Source organism: Rhea pennata, chromosome 1, assembly GCF_028389875.1.
Source record: "Rhea pennata isolate bPtePen1 chromosome 1, bPtePen1.pri, whole genome shotgun sequence".
Lineage (NCBI taxonomy): Eukaryota > Metazoa > Chordata > Aves > Rheiformes > Rheidae > Rhea > Rhea pennata.
This window is the reverse complement of record NC_084663.1, coordinates 10,554,412-10,576,483: the sequence shown is the minus strand read 5'-3', so window position 1 is coordinate 10,576,483 and position 22,072 is coordinate 10,554,412. Positions and strand designations below refer to the sequence as shown.

Sequence of the window (22,072 nt, the reverse complement as noted above, 5' to 3'; positions counted from 1 at the left end):
ACAATCCACTTTCCCAAGTTCTTCTTTCTTCATAGTAAATTATTGGTAAGTGCTCCTTAGTCTTAGAAGAATCAAAGGCTATCTACACCATCAAATATCTACAAGTTTTTGTAGATAGCTGTATTTCAGTGGCCTGACAACAGGCCACTAAAGAAAGTTAGCTTGCAGTAGCACCAGAATTCACTGGCAGGGAATAACACACTGTTTGTACTACTGTTTGTAAGCCTCTCTACTTACTTCTGCAGAGTGTCTTGCAAACAGCTAACTCACTGCCTCTGAGATATTCAGTGACAGTGGCTATTTGTCTACCTGAGTTGCAGTAGAACAACACCAGATCAGGAGACATTTCAGCTCAGGCCTCGAGTTCTGACTGTTTCACAAAAATATAGCATTCTGTGGAGTGTCAAGGCTCCTCAGAGCTAGCTTCACCCCCTAACAGTCAGCACAACAGGAAACAGAATGATGGCATTTTTAGCTTCCTGTTTTAAGCCATTCTTAAACAACACAGTCCAATGTTTATATATATACATATATATGTGTGTGTGTATAAATAAATAGGAAACACAACTGCATCTTGTTACATATCTGCATCAATTTGATTTTGATACAATATTATACTGTAATATAGTTAGCCTGACCTGCAACTGTCTCTGATGCAAGAATAGAAAAATCATATTAAAAATAATGAAAGAAGGAATTAATCTCTTTTATGGAGACAAATGAATCTTAATAGTATCCACAGTGTTAGAGCACAGGAAAGAATACCAAGAATGAGAAAGAATGGGCAGAACCGTATGGATAGCCTATACCTGCCAATATCAGAGGTCATGATATATAGGCACCCAACATTCAGATAAACAGGACTTCATGCACGTTCTCTGGACGGACTCTTTCAAGGAAACACCTAGATTTTCTTCCTAACAAGAACAATCAAGGTCCTGAATACTGACGATCAAAAGCAGTGTGTCTGATAAGCGCGAGTTGTGTAGCTCTTTGTAAATACTTCACAATATCCAGCAGCAGTCTCTAATGTACTCTCAGCAGGATCTTACTATTTACAACAATAATGACATTTGTAAGAGCCGTTCTCCACAACTTGAGATTCTCCTGATGAACATTTTAAGCCTGACTTTCATAACTGTTCTCCTCTTTATCAGCACTGAAACTTTTAGTGACTGTATCTGGGGTCTGCTTTCTGTTTGAAACATCGAGGATATTTTACTTGTCTCTATAAAGTAGTTATCTATTTAAGACTGAACATAGATTGTCTGCAGAGATGTTGTAATAAAATTCTTCAGTTGTTATTAAGAATCCTTTCCTTGTGCCAGCTCTATGACAGGGCTTTTCCAGTAATATTCTCTTCTAACAGCAATTACTTGTTCAAGGTATTTTCAGAGCTCTTGATAACAGAGATCTGATCTATGCTAGTTTACTTGGTACGTCAGAGGGCTAAAGACAGGAGTGAAAAATCTGTAACTTGCATTATGCAGGAGACCAGATCTTTGCTGGTCCTAATACGTCTTAATCCAATGCTTCCTTTGCATAGCTTAAAAAAATATAAAATAGCCTAAAAACAACTAAGGCTCCTCTTACTTTTTTTTCCTTTAGATTGCATAGAAAAGGAGACTGAAAGCTCAGCCTATATATGAACTGGCTACTCTAGCTACCTCCTAGATCCAAGTCATTCTTTCTTACACCTATTTTCAGTGTTGGTTTGCATTGTAGGGGAATCAAACAAACAGCAATTACATCACTGAGCAGGAAGATTGTAAACTGATACCACTTGCTTTAGCTCATTAATATGGATATTTTAGGTATATAAAAAGTTTTTAAATGAAGTATTATTGTGGAGTCCCTGTTGAATCAGTTTGCTACCATAAATTTAAACTAACTTTCTATAATTTAGATGGTCTGAGTTGCCTGCTATTTTTTGCACACTTCCTTTAATAAAGTCAGCACCTGCTGGGACAGATAAACTTGAGCCTGTCGCCAGGAGTACATTTAAAGCAAGTTCTCCTGTCTTAGAGCCCCACAGAATAAGCACTGACAGCACTATAAATCACTAAGACTAATGCTCAGAGAACCAGGTAAAGTTAATTCTTTGTTTCCTCTGATGCAGTAATAAATGAAAGCAGTCAAACTGCAAAATGGGTGTGCAGGACAGGAGGACTGTTTCATTTCATATAAGACCTGATCCCAAGTTTTCTGAGAGAGTTTCCTTCCTGTGTTGTTTTTAATTTCTTTTTATCATCCTCCAGCTTCGTCATGCTATCTACTTTCTGCCAGGAGTGTAATTATCAGAGGAATACAAGAAGGGCTGCTAGCTTGACAGGAACTAGGAAATCTCTTCTCACTTTGATGCCCTGATCAATGTTTCTAATTTTAGCTGGCTACAAACGGTACTCGCTATGGTCTTTAAAACTCATCAAGAACTATGCATATTGCACTTTCCACTCACAGATGACCAAGATCAGTCTGTGTTAGGCTTGAACCCATTTGTTATTCAGGCATAAGAGGTAAGTGCAGAAAGAGAAGCAGGGGGGAAGATAGGGACTTACTGCTTCTTTTCTGGTGTCCCGACTATTTAGGTGTCCATGACCATTCCAGCCTCATTCCATTTCCAAGCAACATCCAAAGCTTGTCCATGATATGACAAGAGATTAATAAGATGGAGAGCCATTACATATACCATTTAATTTATAAGAGATCTTCTGAATTGGGTCTTGTCAGGGACCTGAGACCACCAACAGGCTATAACATCCCCACATCCCTGCCTCCATTTCAGCACAGCCTGGGGCCACTGATGCAACAGTACTGGACTCCATCCCTGCCATGGCACTTCCCCTGCCTGACCACAGCCCCCCCTGACTCCCACCCCAATCCACAGACCTGTGGTCAGGCAGGAGAAGGGCCATGGCAGGGACCAGGCTCTTGGTTAAACCTGACCACAATCTCTGGGTCTGCCCTGCTCTGTTTGCTCAGGTCCTGGAGGACTGGCTCTTGCCTCTGCTCTGCCAGCTCCTAGCTCTACATCCCTTAGGGAACAGCTAGCCTTTGCTGCTCCCTGACAGATCCAGTCTTGTTATTCACTTTGTGCTACTCAGACTAGCCCAATGCTACTTTGAAGAAGCTGTAGAAAAATATTAGCTCTTTCCTTCTGCTCCTTTCATGAACTGGTCAACAATTCAGTTGCATGTCCCACAGTTCTGAGAGTACTTAAAATATGATAAATCAAATGTTTCCTATGCCAATAAATAGTATGCTTTAAGATGGCAAGCTCTTGCAAACTTGGAAACTTAAGATCAGAAAACAGAAGGGAACATTCTTGACACAGAGCTGAGGTGAAACAACTTCTGGAAGTTGAATAGAGGGTACTTTTACCTGGAGGAGTAAGAATACTGCCTGTAATCAGATGTCAGTGGCAGGAACACAGCAAATATTTTACAGATTAAAACAGTCACACTAATATCCCAATAGCCCCTGTCTAACATCTCTTATGCCCAGATTCATCTTACTTATACTTTCACAACAGCAGTGTGTTAATCAGCTCCTCAAATTAGTTAGCTCCTCTCCAGTCTGCTCATTAGCTTTATTTGCATTCCCCTCAGAGAAAGAATGGTAGATACTATAAATACTAGAAGATATTTTCCTCTAGCGTATGTGGACTGTGCCATTGTGGATAAGGAATTGTTCATGCACCATAAACCTGTTGGCTGTCTATCAGCTTCCACCTCCTGGCTCCCCCTAGACTCAATTTCTTACACAGTGCTCTCATACAGTCGCAGTTCAGAGTGGCCGATTAATTCTTGTTTTTGTGTAGTAGACTCCCATCTAACTCAGCAGCTTTTCTCTTTACTATCCTTCTACTCCCTAAGCCTTTATCACAGTCTTCTGTGCAACTAACAGTCTGTCCCAGAAATAATGAGGAGCTGTGGTAATGACGCTTGGCCCCATTTAGCTAAGGATCCCCACGAATCCTGGGTGTTTCAACTGGAAAATTCTCTGTCTTCAAAGAAATTTGTATACATTCTTTTATTGTGATGCCTAGAGGTAATCCTAATAGCACTTTCCTCCTTTCTTCTACTTTATTCTGATCAGAAAACATCTCCCACAGGTCTAGATATCGCTTTTGTCAGTTACTGCACAGTGGCCTGGAACACGTTGCTCATCTCATATACTAGTCTTGGTGTGAGAAGCTTTATGGTGGCAAGCAGTGAGCAACTTGTACTGACTTAATATCCATAAGAAAGTGTTCTCTTGGATGCTTTCAACAGGATCTGCTGCTTCAAGAGATAGTAAGCTGTGTGCCATCAGAGCGAAGCAGTGATTTTAATGCTTCTTTGGCCATAAACACATAAAAAGAGCTGTACATCAAAGGCCTTCTTACAAAGGGAAACTGTGACAACTTGAATATGTGAGAGTTTCTATAGAAGAAAAAGAAATGTGAATCAACAAGGATAGGAAGAATGAGGAGACTCCAGTTTTACTTCCTCTTAAAGTTCTCAGGTTGCACAGTTTTCTAAGACAGGATGGAAGAGAGATAAAGACCTAGTCATTCAAAAACCAGCCTTGAGGGGAACTGGCCACACAGCGTGGGGAACTTCCACCACAGTTACAGGCAAACAGCCAATTTGAAACACTGACCGACTGCATTTTAGCAATTGATTGCAAGCGTTAAAGATATTAAGTACTTTAAAATCTTATCATCGGTCAATCATCATCAGACTTTGATGATGAGGACACTGAATGAGCTTGGGCGTACTTTTCATACTTACCATCAGATTGCGAGTTGCTCTCCAGAGAGGACTTTACCTATGCTTTGAGGAATAACATTTACGGCATCCTAAAGGGAGTAGTTGTTAATCAAGATTTAAATGACTGAATGTGGACTGATGTGTAGGACACCCTCATCTACCAAGAACTCTCAAATTGCAGTGCATTTTCCCTCCTCAGACCCTCTTAGCAGCTTAAACAGGCATTATCTTTCGTTGTCTCCGCGCACATCATACAGTTTTTCTTATATTATTATTGCTCCCGCTTCAGGGTTGAGAAGCTTAGAATATCCCTGTGTTCTGATTATAATTATTAAATTATAAAATGCAAGATTCAGCTCAATTGAATTGAATAACATGTCTATTTGCTAGCAAAGACTCTTTATATACCAAAATTTTACAGCAAAGGTTTGTGACTCATAAGGTAGGTGGCATCCTTCTATGTTACACTAAAAATGTTAAATTAATATATATTCAATATATAATGAAAACTGGAGTTGCTCTTCCAATTTTAATAATGAGTTTTTTTTTTTTTCTCTTTACTGTGTAGGATTTTCCTATTTTAAAGTTTGAGAAAATATTATTTAAATAATGCACTTATATAAAAAATAAATATGTACCCAGAAAGGCTCAGACTGGTTAACAAAAATCCGATCCATGTCATAGCTGCTGAGGAGTGGAAACAGGAAAGGTAGTAAGATCACCATGAATCAAGTTCACTGTAAGCCTCTAGATTTTACCGGTTCTCTGGAATTGCTAGGGCACCTAGAAGTAGAGGAATCTCTTGATCCTGGTGAATACTAACTAGCTTAAGCATTGCAACACGTTTTGTCTGGTTGACTGACAACTTGGAATAAAGACCCCCTTGGTTCCCCAGTTCCCCAGCTCTGCAGTCAGGATAAAACTCTCTAAAAACACCCAGTCAGCAAACTGAGGCATATGGGAGGGTTAGAGACCCAGTCCCTGAACCAGGCTGCACCAGGAGCCATAGACCAGGAAGGACCACTCTTCCAACTGTCCTACCAAACAGGACGCACAAAATCTGATGGATGAAATCAGAGGAAGTCAAGACAGGCTTCATATCAGCATTTTGATTCTGCATGTAAACAAATTCTCTTTAATTTTTGTTCTTGTTAGCATTTTTCCAACTTTTTTCTCAGTTCTCTGGAAAGTCGTATATAACCAATTTCAAATTTTGGTTCTCAAAACTAAAAGATATGTCTTGACTTCCTTACCTTCATCTTCTCAATCTAAAATAGGATTAAAGCTATTGAAAATACAGAGCTGTCAAGAAAATAGCTAACTAATGTGAAGGAGTTAGGTGCTTTAGTGTGAAGCTATATGCGAAAAGCAGTAATCTAGATCTCAGAATAAGGTCACAGGAAATAAAGTCAGTGAGTAATAATGATAAAAAAGAACAATGAGTAGATCTTCATTTATTTGAATATACTATATATCAAAAAAATGCGAGGTTTCTTTGGAAAAATTAGTTTGCGGTCAAGATGGCAACCGTACAAGGTGGCTTAAATGAGGCTAAAAAGATATATTTATTCTAGACACTTCCTAATTTAGAATACTTGACATCGTCAGTTCAGCAACGGGGTGGAATGATTTCTTTCTTGTTTATTTATTTTTATTTATTTTTAATCTTTTTCAGTGTTGATATTGCGGTATCTCTCAGATTTGGATAAAGTCAGACGAAATGCACTGGTATACAAAAGTTATTTTTTACTATCATAAACTCTCTTGACCAAGAACTTAAAATTAACTATATGTATTGTTCTCCTTTGTATGTCTGAATGAAGTTACAGGCTATAGATATTAGTGAAAGGTCCTGAATTATGAGCACTGTTCTGCTGGTCTGAGAAAGATTTTCCATTTCAATGTGTTAATAATACACTCACAATTAAGGGTATGGCTTTTCTTGTAGCAACAAATACATTTTTAAAGTTAGTATCATCGTACCTTTTTTTTTTTTTTTTTTTTTTTCCTGTAGTGAAACCAGTGGGTCACCAGTTTTTCAATGGGTCACTAGTTTTTGGTGAGCCAGATCAAGGGAAATGATTTTTATACCAGGATTAGCTCCCTGATCTGATTTACTGTACAAAAATATACTATTCCAAAATACACATTCTGGCATGATGAAGGGCACGGCACAAGTATGAAAAACAAAGGCTGGTGACAAAAGGGAAGCCAGACTAAACAGCACTGGCATTAAATGTCTGCCTTTGCTTATAGACAGAAGCTATCCAGAAACCTTTGAATAACCATTAAAATTCTTGATTCGAATTAAACATTAAGTTTATGAATTACAGGAAATTATAGACAGAAGATCTCAATCCTTATGGTGCCCAAATTAGCAAATGCGTATATAAAAACATGTTGGTTCCTACAGAGTTTTTCTTCAATGAATAAAACTTCTTTCATTTCCAGATTTAACGTCTTAATTAGGGTTTAAATCTTAACTGCTGTGTAAGCATCTTGGGAGCTACTAGCTGGCTGAAAAATGAAAGAACCTCCAGAAAAAGACTGAAATAGAGGTAGCATTCCATTCTTCAGCAGTCTGTAAAGTGGATTTTCCACTCTAAAAACACTGTGGCAAAACGTTCTTCTCCTCAATAGAAGATTCAAAAGCACCATCATTGGAACTAAATCAAATAATTTACATGGGTTTATTTAGGACCTGATAACAAAGAATATCAGTTTGGGAAAATGTTGCATTCTGTCTTCAAAAGCATTAACCAGATTAATACTGGGGCATGATCCAATAACAGCACTTGAATGCTCAGGTATCCAGGAAATTTATAACAGTTAGTAACACACATTCATATTTTATTTCTGTTTTTTTTTTTTTTTTTATTCTAGTTTCTTTTGTTACTGAAAAATCCTGGCAGTATAAAATGCCCATTCCCCTAATAGATTTTCCAGGTAGAAGATAAGCACAATGTCTCTGTCAACATGAGAGGGAGCACAGACCAATTTATCAAATTGACACAAGTCTCTGCACTTGACAAGTTCACTGGAATGAGTCCTCCATCTCCAGGTCCTGTAATACCAATGAGTTATGAATCAGGGATATTTTCGACATCTGAAAGCAATTCAAGGTGAGAGACCCAAGAAGACTGGTACTTGCCAGTCAGAACTATAAATAAACTTTTCAGGACTAACATTCCCCTGCAAAGCTATTTATATAACCTAAAATTTTATGCATTGCCTTTCACTAGGGAATAGAATCTATTTATATTTTAAAGTGTGTCGTTTCTTAACAGGTGTAGTTGTGGTGAGAATGGGTAAAACTGTCCCTTCTGTCATGTGAAGAGTAAATACACCTTTGTTTCTTTTTTTTTTTTTTTTTTTTTTCTTTTTTTCTGAAAGGATTTTCAGACCTGTCCCACTGTTATATGTTTCTAGTTGTGGAGGAATTAATGAACTGATTAAGTTTTTTTTTTTTTTTTTTTTTCTTCAGTGAATCATGTTCTTAGAAAGACCAATGAGTCAAGATATTAGCTTGTAATGACATTAGTATATGTTTAGTTGATGAGTAGGTGTCTCTATCATTAAGCTGAAGTCACAAAGCATTTCAGCAGAAAAAGTGGCTCATGAGTACTATACAAATTATTAATATGAAAGAATTATCTTTTGGGGAAAGAGATAATATAAGGTTTTTTGTATGTGATGTGAGACACAGCAAGTAACTTGAAAAAGAAAAAGACTAGCCTCTATTTTCAGGCACAATAATATCAGCAATATCAGTAACATTGCCAGTATACATAACTGATAGCGAGAATGTGAAGACCTCATTAGAAAGTCCACGGATTTTAGCAATTTCAAAGGGCAGAAATTAACTGTACATCAGCCATATTTGCACTAAAATAAAAAAAACAGTAAAATTGACAAATATTCATTGTAGATCTATGATAATGATCTAAAATAACATAAAAAGTAATCCAGATATAATGGCAAGATTTAAAAGGTAAACAACAGTGAGGGGAAGTGTTTGTCTGGTATGTTATGGTAATGATATGTTCTATAGAAAGCTATTTTTCTTTCTGATGGAATATTTAACACTTCAATACTAATATATACTCTGGGTCTTTTTGTGGACAAATTCTGCACATTAAGTCTAGCCATTTTGATGAATTTGCTCCAGATTTATACCAGCATACCAAAGTCTAGAATAATTTTATAAAGATCTGACCAGAAACATGACCGAACACAAGACAGAGAATGAAATACAGAGGGAATAAATATTGCACTGCCTTATTCATCATTCTGTAAAATATGAATAAACCTTCAAGACGCATCATGGGAACAGAAAGAAAACACAATTGTGTCTGAATTTATCCTGTGGTTATTATAAATCCAAGATTCTCCTGAGCACTCCTTAAGAATGTGACCATCTGAAGAGTGAAGAGCTTTTGAGCCTCAGTTCCCAAAGGAGTTCTTGACAAGAGAAACCACAAGACTAGCGATGATTCCAAGCACTAACTGTTCATTCTGTTTGTTTTGAACAACTATGTCCTCCTCTTTAACCTGCTTGCTATGAAAACTATTTCACTGAGAAACTGCACAAGCCAACACAGCTATTAAAGACCTACTTTCCTGTACAGATGAAGGTAAAATAAATACTTATTTCACAAGACAAGAAATTAAGATAGATTCTTTCAATAGATACATGTAATTAAATGTACTTTATCACTGTTATGAGTAAGACATTACTCTGATTAAATGTGAATGATAGTCAACTGTATAGGGAAAGATACATCATTCCCTCACTTAAACTTAGCCTTAACTAAACTTAACTTCATTTAATCTTAAGTTACCTTGACACGCGTACCCTTTTAGGAATATGTTTGAAATATTGACAAAGAAACCACCAAGGATATAAAAAGCAACAGGGAATACATGAGTGCAGGTGAAATTCTAGCCATTTCATCTTTGCCCAATATAGAAAGCACATTGGTGCAGATTAAGAAAGACATGACATAATGCTGCTCACAATGGCAATTCCTTCTGGCTATAGAAATCATAATAGGACCTCATATCCATCCTTTTCTGACTTAAAACTCACTGGAGGTTTAGGCGGGCTGTCAGATGCCCTTCCCCTGTTACATAAGATTATGCCGGTCATACAAAAGAAAATGTATTTTATAAATAACTCTATTGCAATTCCAACTATTCCTTGCCTTGATAATATGTTTAACTTACCTTCTATCAGCTTGCCCGTCTGCTCTGCATTTCCCCCAGGCAAGATCTTGGCAATGTAAGCTCCAATTTCCCCACTACTTCCGGGGATTTCTTTCCCACCTACGACTCGGATTCCCAGTCCATTGCCTGTGATCAAAAGAAACAAACAACTGTGAAGAGAGATGAAGCAATAAATATTTCACTGGCAATAAAAGGAACTCTTCAGAGGTTACAGTAAGGTGTCACCAGTAACACCTGGCTGTGCTTGGAAAGTTAAGGTTATTGCACTAAGCAGAATATCTTCACAAAAGGAGAATTTCTCCTGGACACAGGAAAGAAGTGCTGCTCGGCTAACAAGAGAGGAAATTCCCAAATCCGTAAGTTTTTGAATCCACAGGAAAGAAACCTGGTACTTTTAAAAGTTGGAAACATTGCATGAGTAACTGCAGTCCCACCCGATACTTTCCCCAGACTTAGCTTTAGTAGGAGTATTCAGTTGACCTTCAGTTTAGGAAAAGATCTGCATGAGTGTCTAATGTATTGCTGCTATTACACTAAGAACCATCCAAACACACCAAAAATGTTGAAGCCAATCCTATCTTCTGACAGCCTCACTGTACTGTAAAATGACAATTTGTATCGCATATTTTGAGCAAACCTTAATTTGCAATATTAATTAAATTGCATTACATTAAAAGAAATCCATGTGAAATGTGGATTCAAAGGATAGCTTTATTATATACCCTAAGAATGCAATTTAGCTGAAAAATTTAATAGTTGAGCTTTTACAATCATTCAGAGACACAAAGATACCTCTGAGATCAAATGGCAAAACATGCACATTTACATCAAGTTATATTTGGCAGATGCTATTATTTTTCTTAAATATTTCCTTTTAATTGGCATCTTTTCCATACAGGATATAGAAGTTACCAGAACAGAAAAAGCCTACACTCTGTATAATGCAACATCAAATCTAACATATTTTCTTCTTCAAAAATTACAAAGATGAAAATATTAAAATCAGTTTGATTATTTTAGTAAAAGAAGCATATCACTGATCTCTCTTGCTGATAGAAAGCTGAGAGTGAACACAAATGCTTACAAAATAGTCTAATTCAACTAATCTTAGGCATCACCAATTTTTCATGCCATCTTGTTGTTTTAAAAAATATTTCCTATATAAGAAAAACAAATAGCTCCTTTGAAGAAAAAGAAAATTTCAAATAAGATGATTCACACTTTGATCTAGGAATATAAAGGCTGATTTTCCCACCCCTGTTTTAACGGTTAAAATAATTAATTTCTAATTTATTAATTTAATAACCTAACCCTGCTGAGTGATTTCACTAATCAGCTATGGGAAGCTCATGGCACAATCTCTTTGAAAAGCAGCATTGAAAATCTTTTTAGATTAAGGCTTTTCCTGAGAATGCTGTTAGTATTCTGATAAATCAGCTCTGAGCTCAAATCAGCTCTAAGTTTGTTTTAGAAGCAACATACCCACAGGAGTTACTGTCCCAAATCTCTTTGTGGCGGTAATCTTCCTTGCACTAGTTTCAGTCTATAATTTCATCTTTTTGTCTCCTATAATAGACTACCTTTATATATATATATGTATGTGGTGTGTATATATATAGGCTTTATTACAACACAGTAAATTATTTTTCCTTCTTTTATGTTTCATTGCTTAGTCTGAACTCTATCTAAGGAAGTTTCTACTAGTTTTTACACCACGGTTTAGCTAAAACTATATAATTTGTGTCCCAGCTTTCTTCACATCTACCTATTAGACATTTGCTTTTATTTCAGAAGGTGCCTGGTGCCACCTGATAAACTGATAAAACAGGTGAGTGAGAGCAAAAAAGGAAAACTGTATTGTGTAGAATTAAAGGGAAACATATGAGGGTTGTTCTTTCAGCTACAGCCTAGCAGTTAGTGTGCATAGGTATATTTGATTCACTGAGATAATGTAGAATTATATAAATCAAGCAGTATGCACTGCTGGAACGTGCAATATGTTCAAGCATAAAACGATAACGATGGGGGCAGTAGGCACCTCATATTAGTTAAAACCTTTTTGGAGAAGATGGCCTGCGTCCATCAGAATTAGATTTGGAGAGCTGTCTTAACACACTTTGGGTGGGCATTCAGTACGAGGATGAGCACCTGGGAGTCATATGGGGTGATGTGCGATAAGGGATACAGAGTCTAGTGGCTGATTTCAGTGGTCTGAAGACCCAGGGCTAGATTCAGGGGTAAATATCCTGGGAACAATCCACGAGATGGTTGAGGATAAGTTATGATAAGTGGTCCGGGAGATCTTGAGCTTTTAGTACAGAGGGCTGAGACCTTCTGCAGATCAGATCTCTTACTACTTGTGCACTATCATGCATAACTGAGGAAAACATTTTGATATGGTAGGAAGGTTTTATCCATACATTGAAAATAATTTACATCTAGATTATATTTCTGCACAAATTAGAGACAAACTTCTGCTCTGCCATATACACCCGTGTCAAAGTTGTATTTTTTCACCTCTGAGGTAATATTTAGTCTTGATACTAAAGATAAGCACAGTTAAGATAACAGATAAGAGATTTAGGAAATCTGTAAATCCAAACCCTATAACAACATGAATGAGAACTCTGTAAATTACATTTGTACACAGATTTGGATTTGATAAAGCAAATATTTCCTCTCAAGTTAACTTGATTTCCTTTATTTATATATTTATTCAGTTTAATCTTACTACTTCAAAAAGCCTCTATGAAATATCATACAGGCAGATCTGAACATCCTTGATATGAGCTGTGAATACTTAGATGAGAGCGTGAAATTAGCTAATGAATTCCTTGGACTTCTTGCTAAAACTTGCAGCCAGTCTGGCCCCTCTTTACATGTGTGTCTTCAATTTGTAATTTGAAAACCTGATCAACATCTTTATTAAAGTCAGCCTCTTGTAAAACTGTCTTGCAGTCTCTTTATAGATACAGTAAGTGAACAAATGTTTCTCCCTCTTTTGACAGTAAATTAAGAAATGGAAAAATATGAATATTTCAGCTTGAAGAGCACCCTCTAAAATAAATATGTAAATGGATAGACATAATCAGCATTAAAAAAATCACCTAAATACCCAAGCTAATTACAGGCATGGGAAATATAATTAAATTTTTTCTACAAGATACCTCCACCATGGTAGTTAATATTCCTTTAATTATAAACTCTGCATGAATGATAATTGCTTAAGGAAACACTACTGTTCAGCAGCTAATTTTTAAAACTAGTAATCTGATGGACAGAAAGGATGCAGCATTTAAAACAATAGCTATATTAGACTCCAAGACTGTGCTATGGGAAATCCCAGGTTTATTTCTATCTAGGAGCAGAGAATATTTTTTTCAGTGTGATGGACACAAATTGCATAGTTATTTTAAATTAGTTATTTCAGTGAAATCTGGGAACTTCAGTGAAACTTCAGTAAATCCAGACGTACCATACTATTACTGTACACACACACCCCACTTACCCTTAGCCCACACAGCCAATATACAGACTTCAATTTATCAATCGGACTGAACTCTTTCCATCACGTTGGGATAATTTTACAAGTTCAGAGTTTTCTCATGAAACATTATGCTAGTGGCTCTCTCGATATTTTAATTGTATCAGAATGGCAGAAGAAAAGAGGTAGTTTGTCACATAAATGGGTGTTTCTGACACTTAATTTGCGAGGTAGCTTTAAAAATCATGGTTGATATATCAATTCTGATTTTGCAAATCTAAGGCATTTAGCCACATAACTGCTAATAAAATCACTTATTATATATGCTAGTATTTGAAGCTTTTTATTCCTAAAGAGCTTGTAAAAGATTTTAATTTTATATTCTAAATTTTTAGATTCAAATATATGAGTGACATTATATATTAAGTAGCAGGATGCATGCTAAAGGCACAACTTTACATGGTGTGTGTGCACGCATCTGCATGTATATGGCCCTGCTCTTATTGCTGGCCAAGACAAGGATTATTCAATTTAATTTGAACTGTTAGTACCAAATTAGAAAATTTTATTTCATTATGATTCTTTTGTGAAAATGTACTATAAAATATTTTAACTTAAATGACAGAACTTTTAAATTAAAGGTTCAATTCCTGAGAGTCAGAATGAGTAAGCTACTTTTTTGTCCAGGGTGTTTTAAGTGTTCTACTCTGGCTGATAAACATCGCTTGGACGTTGCTGCATTTTCTCATGTAATGACATTTCAAACTTATTTATGGACACTGTGTCTACTGAAAATATTAAGCTTATTACCTCTGTTTGCAGTGATATTGCTCAATTTATCACACTGAATATGGGTAGCTTAAAAATATCATCAATCATTTTGTTTCCTAGATCTCTTTTAATCTTAGGTTTTGATTTTTTTCATCCTTTGAGTCTAAATTTCCATCTCAGGTTGTTTTGATGTATAGAGACATTTATCTTTCAATTTTAGGTTTTCAGATTAATGAACTTCTGTTTCCTTTCTTTAAAAGACATAGGACCAGTCAACTGTCAAAAAGTGAATCACTGTGCTTTAAATGAGAGCTGGTACCTTTCTGAACTTTCACTACTGATTCCCATGGAAATCATCTTCAGGAAAATATCTCTTCAAAGGGAATTTTACACATTTAAGATACAACCCTTTTTAGGATGCTTCAAAGCTAGAGGACTGCTAATTAATTACAACTGTTTTTACTGATTTCCCAAGGCTGTGATCCTACTCTTCTACCTCATCTTATCTGAAGCTTCAAGATGCTGAACTCTAACAAAATACATCAATTACAACTAAATTTGTTTTATAATTTGATAAACAGACAAACATTCATAGTAAATCCTTACAGTTAGCTTGTGAGCCACTGCTTTATACAGCTGAAAGTACAAACTTACAAACTTTAAAGGTTTGAAATGTCTAATAAGTCAAAATAGTTTCTTTTGAGAAAAAATAGTATCTAGTAGAGAAAAATATAAATAAAATTCGTTGGACAACTTTTCTGCCAACTCATCTAGTTTGTGACTTTCAAAATGATACTTCAACAGTTATCTCACAAACTTCTAAACATCCTATACTATTTCAATGATATACATTCATATACATGCTTGTATGTGTATATATATGTATATATGTATATTAGAAATATGAATAGTGACCAATGATTTGACACTAATAAACTCTGTCACTGGTGACCTGGCTAGCATCACTGAAGAAGTGTTTTACAAAGTCATCATTCTCTTTTCCTCATCTCCACCAATAAGCAGTGACTTTCAATTACACTCATTTAAGTAAGTTCAATTAGACTCATTTGTTCTGAACTTCTGGGTAGGCTGATTAAGCTCAGACCTTTGTGAAATTCTATTGCCTTTCATATTTCGTTGAGTTACAGTAACAACACAATAGAAAGACTAGAAATATGACTTGGTTGACACACAATAATTTATTTTGCTGAAACAGGCTGACCATAACCTGAGTTTTGCAATTAGGATTTAGTCTTTTTTGCCATTATGAAGCAAAAGATCAAGTTACTGGCAGTCAACATTACTCTGTTCACAGGGAAGTTCATTATATCCTATCATCTTTTTTTTTTTTTTTTCTGCTAGCTAGAACAGCTCTACTACAACTATTAGAATATAAACAGCCTAGATTTCCTGAAACTATTTCAGCATCTAAACAGTAATCAGACTCGCCTTCCGAAATAAATGTCAGTAATGTATTGCATAAAATAAAGTTTTAAAAAATAAGAACATGGAAAAAATGTGTACAGTGTTCAAGCCACACTGGTTCCTGCTTTTACACAGAAGTGTAAAATTAGCTTACAGGGATATTTTGTCTTATAAAAATAAGCAGAGTTCCAGCACAAAATGCGGGGACTGGTATTGCTTTATTAATAGATAAGTAGAATAGTATGAGCAACAACTTCAACACTAGTCTGAGAATGCAGGCATGTGACCCGGGAGCTCTATGCAGACCTTGCTGATGTACTAGCTCTGGGCCAAATTTTCAAAGTATAAAACTATTTCTCTGTCTATTTAGATGGGGAATGAAAGGAAAGAAGCAATTAGAACATGCAACAGATTTTCAGTGATCATATCTAAGTTTGCGTTAATTGCCACAGGAAACTGCAAGTAAAAGCATCAATAGCAAACATGACTCTTGTAGTAATAGCTACAAGAATTTTTAATAGACTTCTGGGTGTCTGAATCTTTGAAAAATAAAAAAAAAAAAAAGAACTACACGTTTGGATTTCTAGTGCCTAAGAGCATACTCTGAAGGAAAATCACTAGTTATTTCTGGAAAACCATGGTCTCCTTACTTGTTTTGGATATTATACTATGCATTTAAAACTGAAACATTAGAGAAGTAAAATGAGGGGGGAAAAACAAAAAACAAAAAAAAGACAATGGGCGTGAGCAGCAAAATAAAGAAGTGGCCTAGGGCACAAGTCCTTGAGTATTGTGAAACTGAAGATGTACCTAGACCTCAAAGTACACATTACAAGTCTATGAACCAACGTAAAGACATAACTGAGGGAAAAGTAAAACAGACGACCAAATATGGTTTTCATCACTTTTTAACAATACTTTGAAAATAAAATTCAAAAACAGACATTCATGAACTTGAATCATAGCAAAAAAACAAACAAACAAAAAAAAGGGGTGGTTTTGTGAGAGCAAGGTCCAATGGCAGTAATTAGAAAAAAACATGAAGGTGAAGAATTAGAAAAGAAAAACATCAGATATTAAGAATTTCACCATATGCCAAAATACCATGCTGTAGTACTGAGAGCATCTCGATTAAACCAAACAATATGAAGTTTTCTAACTCTTTTTGGCTGGGAATATAGACAGAACATACTTTCCTTTTGCTTTTGTTTGCTATTCATTATCTCTCCATTCTTCTTCCAGCCTTATCTAGATCAGACATATGATAGGGTGCTTGCAGACCCTTATCTATGGGAATAATTTTATGCTATGTTCTATTGTCCATACTGAACAAAATTGTTGGCTACAGAAAAAAAACAACAGTGACTTCTCTTTGGAGAGTTCTGATTTAAATTCCCTCTGATGAAAAGCAAACTATTTGTTTAGATATCATAGTTGTGATAAAGCAATCTGGAAAGGCTGGAGAAAACATGATAATGCAAATAAAAACAGTTTAGATGAAGTACTTGGAAAGCAACATGAAAAAGTAACACATATAATTCAACTCAGAGTAAATTTTTGTTTGCATTATTATTATTATGCAATTCTGTGCAATATATAAATATGAAGATCCAAATCAAAGCTTAGCTGTCTAGATAGGTATAAAGTCTTCGAGATTGTGCTCAGCAGAATTGTTTTGTTGCTTTCTGAACTAAATTAGTTTAAATGAGGCTGTTTCCTAGAAACATGGTTAAGCCTATTCAGCTATTCAGCTTCTTGGCCATTAGCAGTAAAAACATAAAATATACATGAGGCCAAATCTTCAGCTGCTGAAATTCAGATATACTCTGGTTGTTTTAATAATGTAGCATTATTTTATATCAGCTGAGAATCTGTTCCAAGCTGATTTGCACAGTGGTTATCATCTTGAAGGATCATGAAGTACTTTACAAATTTGTAACTCAGAGCATTTACCATTTGTACTTTAAAACGAGATACAGGTTTCTCCTTTCTGGATGGTCTCTGTCACATAGAGCAAGATTACTAAAGTTCCCTCTGTGTTGGACTGCGGCTTTAAATCTATACAAAAATGGTATACATTGTGATTTCACCTGCATTTACGGATAGTACAATAGGCACTATTGCCTGATATCTGACACCCACTGCTTAAAATGCTAGTTTTGAACTCTCATGTCATTATCAGCTCTGGTATTTAAGAAACAGCAATAGAGTTAATGTAAATATGATGTAATAAACAAGTAAATACATATGCATGTGTTGTCTATATTATAATGCATAATTAAAAGCCTTTAGGGAAAGAGCAATTCCCTATTAAAAACAAAAAGCAATCACTACCTCACAAAGCGGCTGAACAACAGGCTAGGAGAATATTGCACTGTGCTTACGCTGACATTAATTTCCTAGGTATCTTCTGTCAGAGAAAGAATAAAGGGCTGAACAAACATAGACCAAATTAGTCTAGGTCTCACTGAATAAAACTTCTGTATTTAATAAATTTAACTAATGGCAAGGCAGAAGTCTTGGGTGATGTGTACACATTTGTCCAATATACAATTATACTAAGTGGAAAATAAGAAACATACTCTTCTCCTTCATTTTACACTACTTCTCCAGCAGTCATAGTGCTGATATTTGTGGAGCACAAAGACTGTACCTATCAAGAATTCTTTCTGTGAAACTAGTAGATGATAGATGAGGAGGGCAGAGACAGAAACAGAGACATCACTCAGTCCTATCACATACTGGACTGTAGTCCATGCTAGCTATACAGAGTGGTGATGCTATCTAGGGTAAGGTATGTCACTGTTTTCTTAAGCTTATAGATAAATGTAGGCTTAGTGAACTTATTAACCGTAAACTTATACTCAGAAGCACCTCTAACCCCTTAGCAAAGACTACAAAGACCCTTCAGTCTTAGTCTTGTTTGTATTGCATTAGTCAAAATGTAATTTTCACTCTTCTTCATTTTTTCCTGCTTCCTTTTTTTGTCATAGTCTTGTCTGAACAGCTTTATTTAGCTAGCAAGCTTATATCTAAGCGCATACATTCTCTTTCTCGTTCTAAAATTGAAATGGTTTTAAGTAAGTCGCAAAATATCTTAGGTTTACACAGCTCAATAGTTCTGGCTAAATGCAAAGGTGAAACATTTTTTTTCTTATATCTAGTACAAACCTCTCTTATTTCAGCTTCTGCCCATTGCCTCTTGTCTTCTTGCCATGCACCGTTGTGAAATGCCTGGCTTCCTCTTGTTGATAAGCTCCTAGCAGGTGAAGGAGGGCTGCTATCACGTCTCTCAAAATCTGTCTCTTTCCCAGGCTCAACAAATCCTTATCCTTCAGCCTCTCCTCGACAAGGCAGGTGCTCTAGAATCAACCATACTGGTGGATCTCCACTGAACTCACCTCAGTTTGTTGATGTCTTCCTTGCACTAGAGGGCCCAGAATGGGGCACAGTATCTAGATGTGGTCTAAAATGCTGAATAGAGGGAGAAACTAATCACTCTTAGGCTACTGGCCATGCTCCTTGTAATGCAGCCCAGAATGCTGTTGGCCTTCTTTGCTGCTAGGGCACAATAAGTTCAGATGCTTGTCTACCAAGGCCCCTTCTCAGGGTGGGGAGCCTGCTCTTCCACAGAGCAGCTCCCCAGGCAGTCAGCCCCCAACCTGTGTGGGTGCATAAGATTCTTCTTCCCCAGGTGCCAGACTTTATCCTTGTTGAGTCTGGCCCATTCTTTCAACTTGTCTTAGATCCTCTGAAGGTACTCTTATCCGTGTGCATGTTAACTGATCCTCTGCTTTGGAGTCATCTACATACTTTATGACAGTGCACTACAAAAGCTCCTCAAAGATAAAGGCAGTAAACACAATAGGTCCCAGGAGAGGCCCGTGTGGTACACCGCTTGTTACTGGCCTCTGGATATAGCACAATCCACTAACTACTGTCCTCTAAACCCAACTATTCATTCAGCTTTTTACTCATCAGGTTGCCCATTCATCCATACTGTAACATCCCAACTCCAGGCCAAAAGTTAAGAAAATGTAAGAAAATGCCTACCTAAAGTCTAAAGACTTTTTCAGCTTACTGCCATAATTTCAGTGAAGATCCACAAAACTAAAGATACTTAGGAGGGTGAATCTACTATAAAAGACAAATTGTCAAGCAATATGTCAGCCAATGATTCATGGCTTTACTGTAAAAAATCAATCTTTGTGACATTTTTAATGCTATAGTTGTTGCTCAAGCTTTTTGCTAATGTCCTTCTCAGAGAAAGGTAAAGTTGAATTGATTTTTCTTGATATTTCTCACATGGTATGAGGCAACAACATCAACACAGGAAGAGGATTTACATAAAGGGTGCTCTGCTGACATATCACATATTAGTTGGTACATTACAAATGTGGCTTATTAGGGATGTGTTGATATAGTGCAAATAATATTGCAGTCCTAGGTGAATGTGATGATTTTCCTTATTAGTTATAAAGTATTTTAACATGTTGGAAGAAAGCTTGAATTTCAGGTTTTATTAAATGATTTTGCAAGCAGAACTCAAGCCTTTGAACCTCTCTATATTTTGTGAAGAAAATATTGAGTAAAGGGCTAAGAATTTCACATGTTAATTCTCTTAACTACAGATTTATGTGCTGACCTGTTATTATAGATATTACCTAGTGTCTTGGTATTACATATTCATATTAAACTGCAGATAGTTATTATTTTTAAGTAATTGATCAAAGAATTTTTATTTAATTAACTCTTTTAGAGCAGAGTAAGTTGTGATATTTATGCAGCTATGTGTTGACATTTCTTAAATAGAAGCTATGTCACTCTTATCACTTCCTCTGGGAGAGAAGACATTCTGGAGAGAATGTAGGCTGTGGGGAAAATTCATGGTTCTTAGTCAATATTTTGAAGAACCTGTAGGAAATACGATATTGCCTATACTTAATGCCAACAAAACCTCTGCAAGCTGCATAATTCCTTTTGAAGGAAAATCAGAAGAATGTCTCACCAAAATGGCTCTCCTGTACAAGGAAATCAACTAATACAGTGTTGCATGGATATCTCTGTCATGAATAGGGAAGAATTTGTGGAACTAGAAATTGTAAAATATGTTTTTTTTTCCAAAATAAGAAATACTTATAACCATTTAAGTGTTTGTATAAAAAAAAAAATAATAATTTTTCTTCTTTTCTCAAAGAGGAAGACAATATTTAGACTATCTTTGCTATATAATTCATTCAAAGTCTTATAATATGCATATAAATTTTTTAAAAAGTGAAAGAATTGTAGTTCCTCTGTTGCTACCTCCTCTGTTGAGTTAAATTAACTCTATTTGTTGCTTGGAAAAAATTCTAAGGTAACAACAGCGCAGACAGAAGCTTGTTGCTTATCTTCAGAAGAGATATCATGGAGCTGCTGTTCAAACTGTCCCACTGGAATGATTATGTGGCCATTTGACAGTTCATTTCTTTTAACCATTCAGTCTGTGCATAGCGGCTATCTGAATTTTGAAATAGGGAGCTATCCACTAAGACACATATTGACACTTCAGTTCATTTTACATGCTCTACCCTGAAGACATCAATCACTATTAAATGAGGTTAGTAACTGTATCCAACCATTTGTCATCAAAGTTGATTTTAAACTGATGTTCTTTAGTAATGGAGTCCAGTTGCTCCTATTGCAAAGGAAACCAAGAAAAAATAGCTTTTCCATATTTCATTGAGTGTGTATTATGTGTCAACAATATTAAACTGAAAAAGAATCAGAAACATAATGAAGAACAGAGATTTTACTTGACAAAAGCTACATCTGAGTTAACTTAGATTGGTGTAGTGATGTGGTATAGTGATGCTGAGAGACAGTCCGAAGCTTATACTACCTTATCAACCCATGAGGAACATTTTCATCTCATCAGTGTCCTGAAAAATCAGAACATCTTAACCTTAATCATATTGCAGCCGGATTGCCTGAGAGTGTACAACCCTGTGCAAATTTATGATTAGGTAAATCGTGAGTGGAAGGAAATCATTCTCAAAAATGCTATATCACCTTATTCTGGAAAGTTTATCCAACTCAAATAGACATTTGTCACTTGGTGATGAGGAGCACTGTGATCCAGTCCCCTACACATCTTGTAACTTCCACAGCTTCTTCATATGTAAGCTTCAGATGCCCTGACTATGCTGCTAGAGGTACTTACATAAATCATACACAGGATGGGCTTCATCTCACCTGATTTTAGATCTTCATGAGATAAAAAACTCTAAGCCAGCTCATGCTCCCTTTATAATAAATAGAGGAAAATAGGCATATCCAAAAGGTGATTTATTTAAACTGTTTCAATATCCAATTAATGGCCCTTAGAAACTGCCTGATTTAGGTATTTAGATACCTGAAACAGTTACGGGAC

At 36.0% G+C, this 22,072-nt stretch overlaps 1 protein-coding gene across 1 annotated transcript in view; it reads right to left on the bottom strand.

Moving 5' to 3' along the window:
- Positions 1–22,072, bottom strand: part of PCLO (piccolo presynaptic cytomatrix protein) — a 364,298-nt gene that overhangs the window by 111,072 nt on the left and 231,154 nt on the right. Inside the window, exon 10 of the mRNA XM_062597873.1 lies at positions 9,981–10,106. Within this exon, the coding sequence (XP_062453857.1) occupies positions 9,981–10,106 (126 nt within the window). The remainder of the gene's footprint in view (positions 1–9,980; positions 10,107–22,072) is intronic.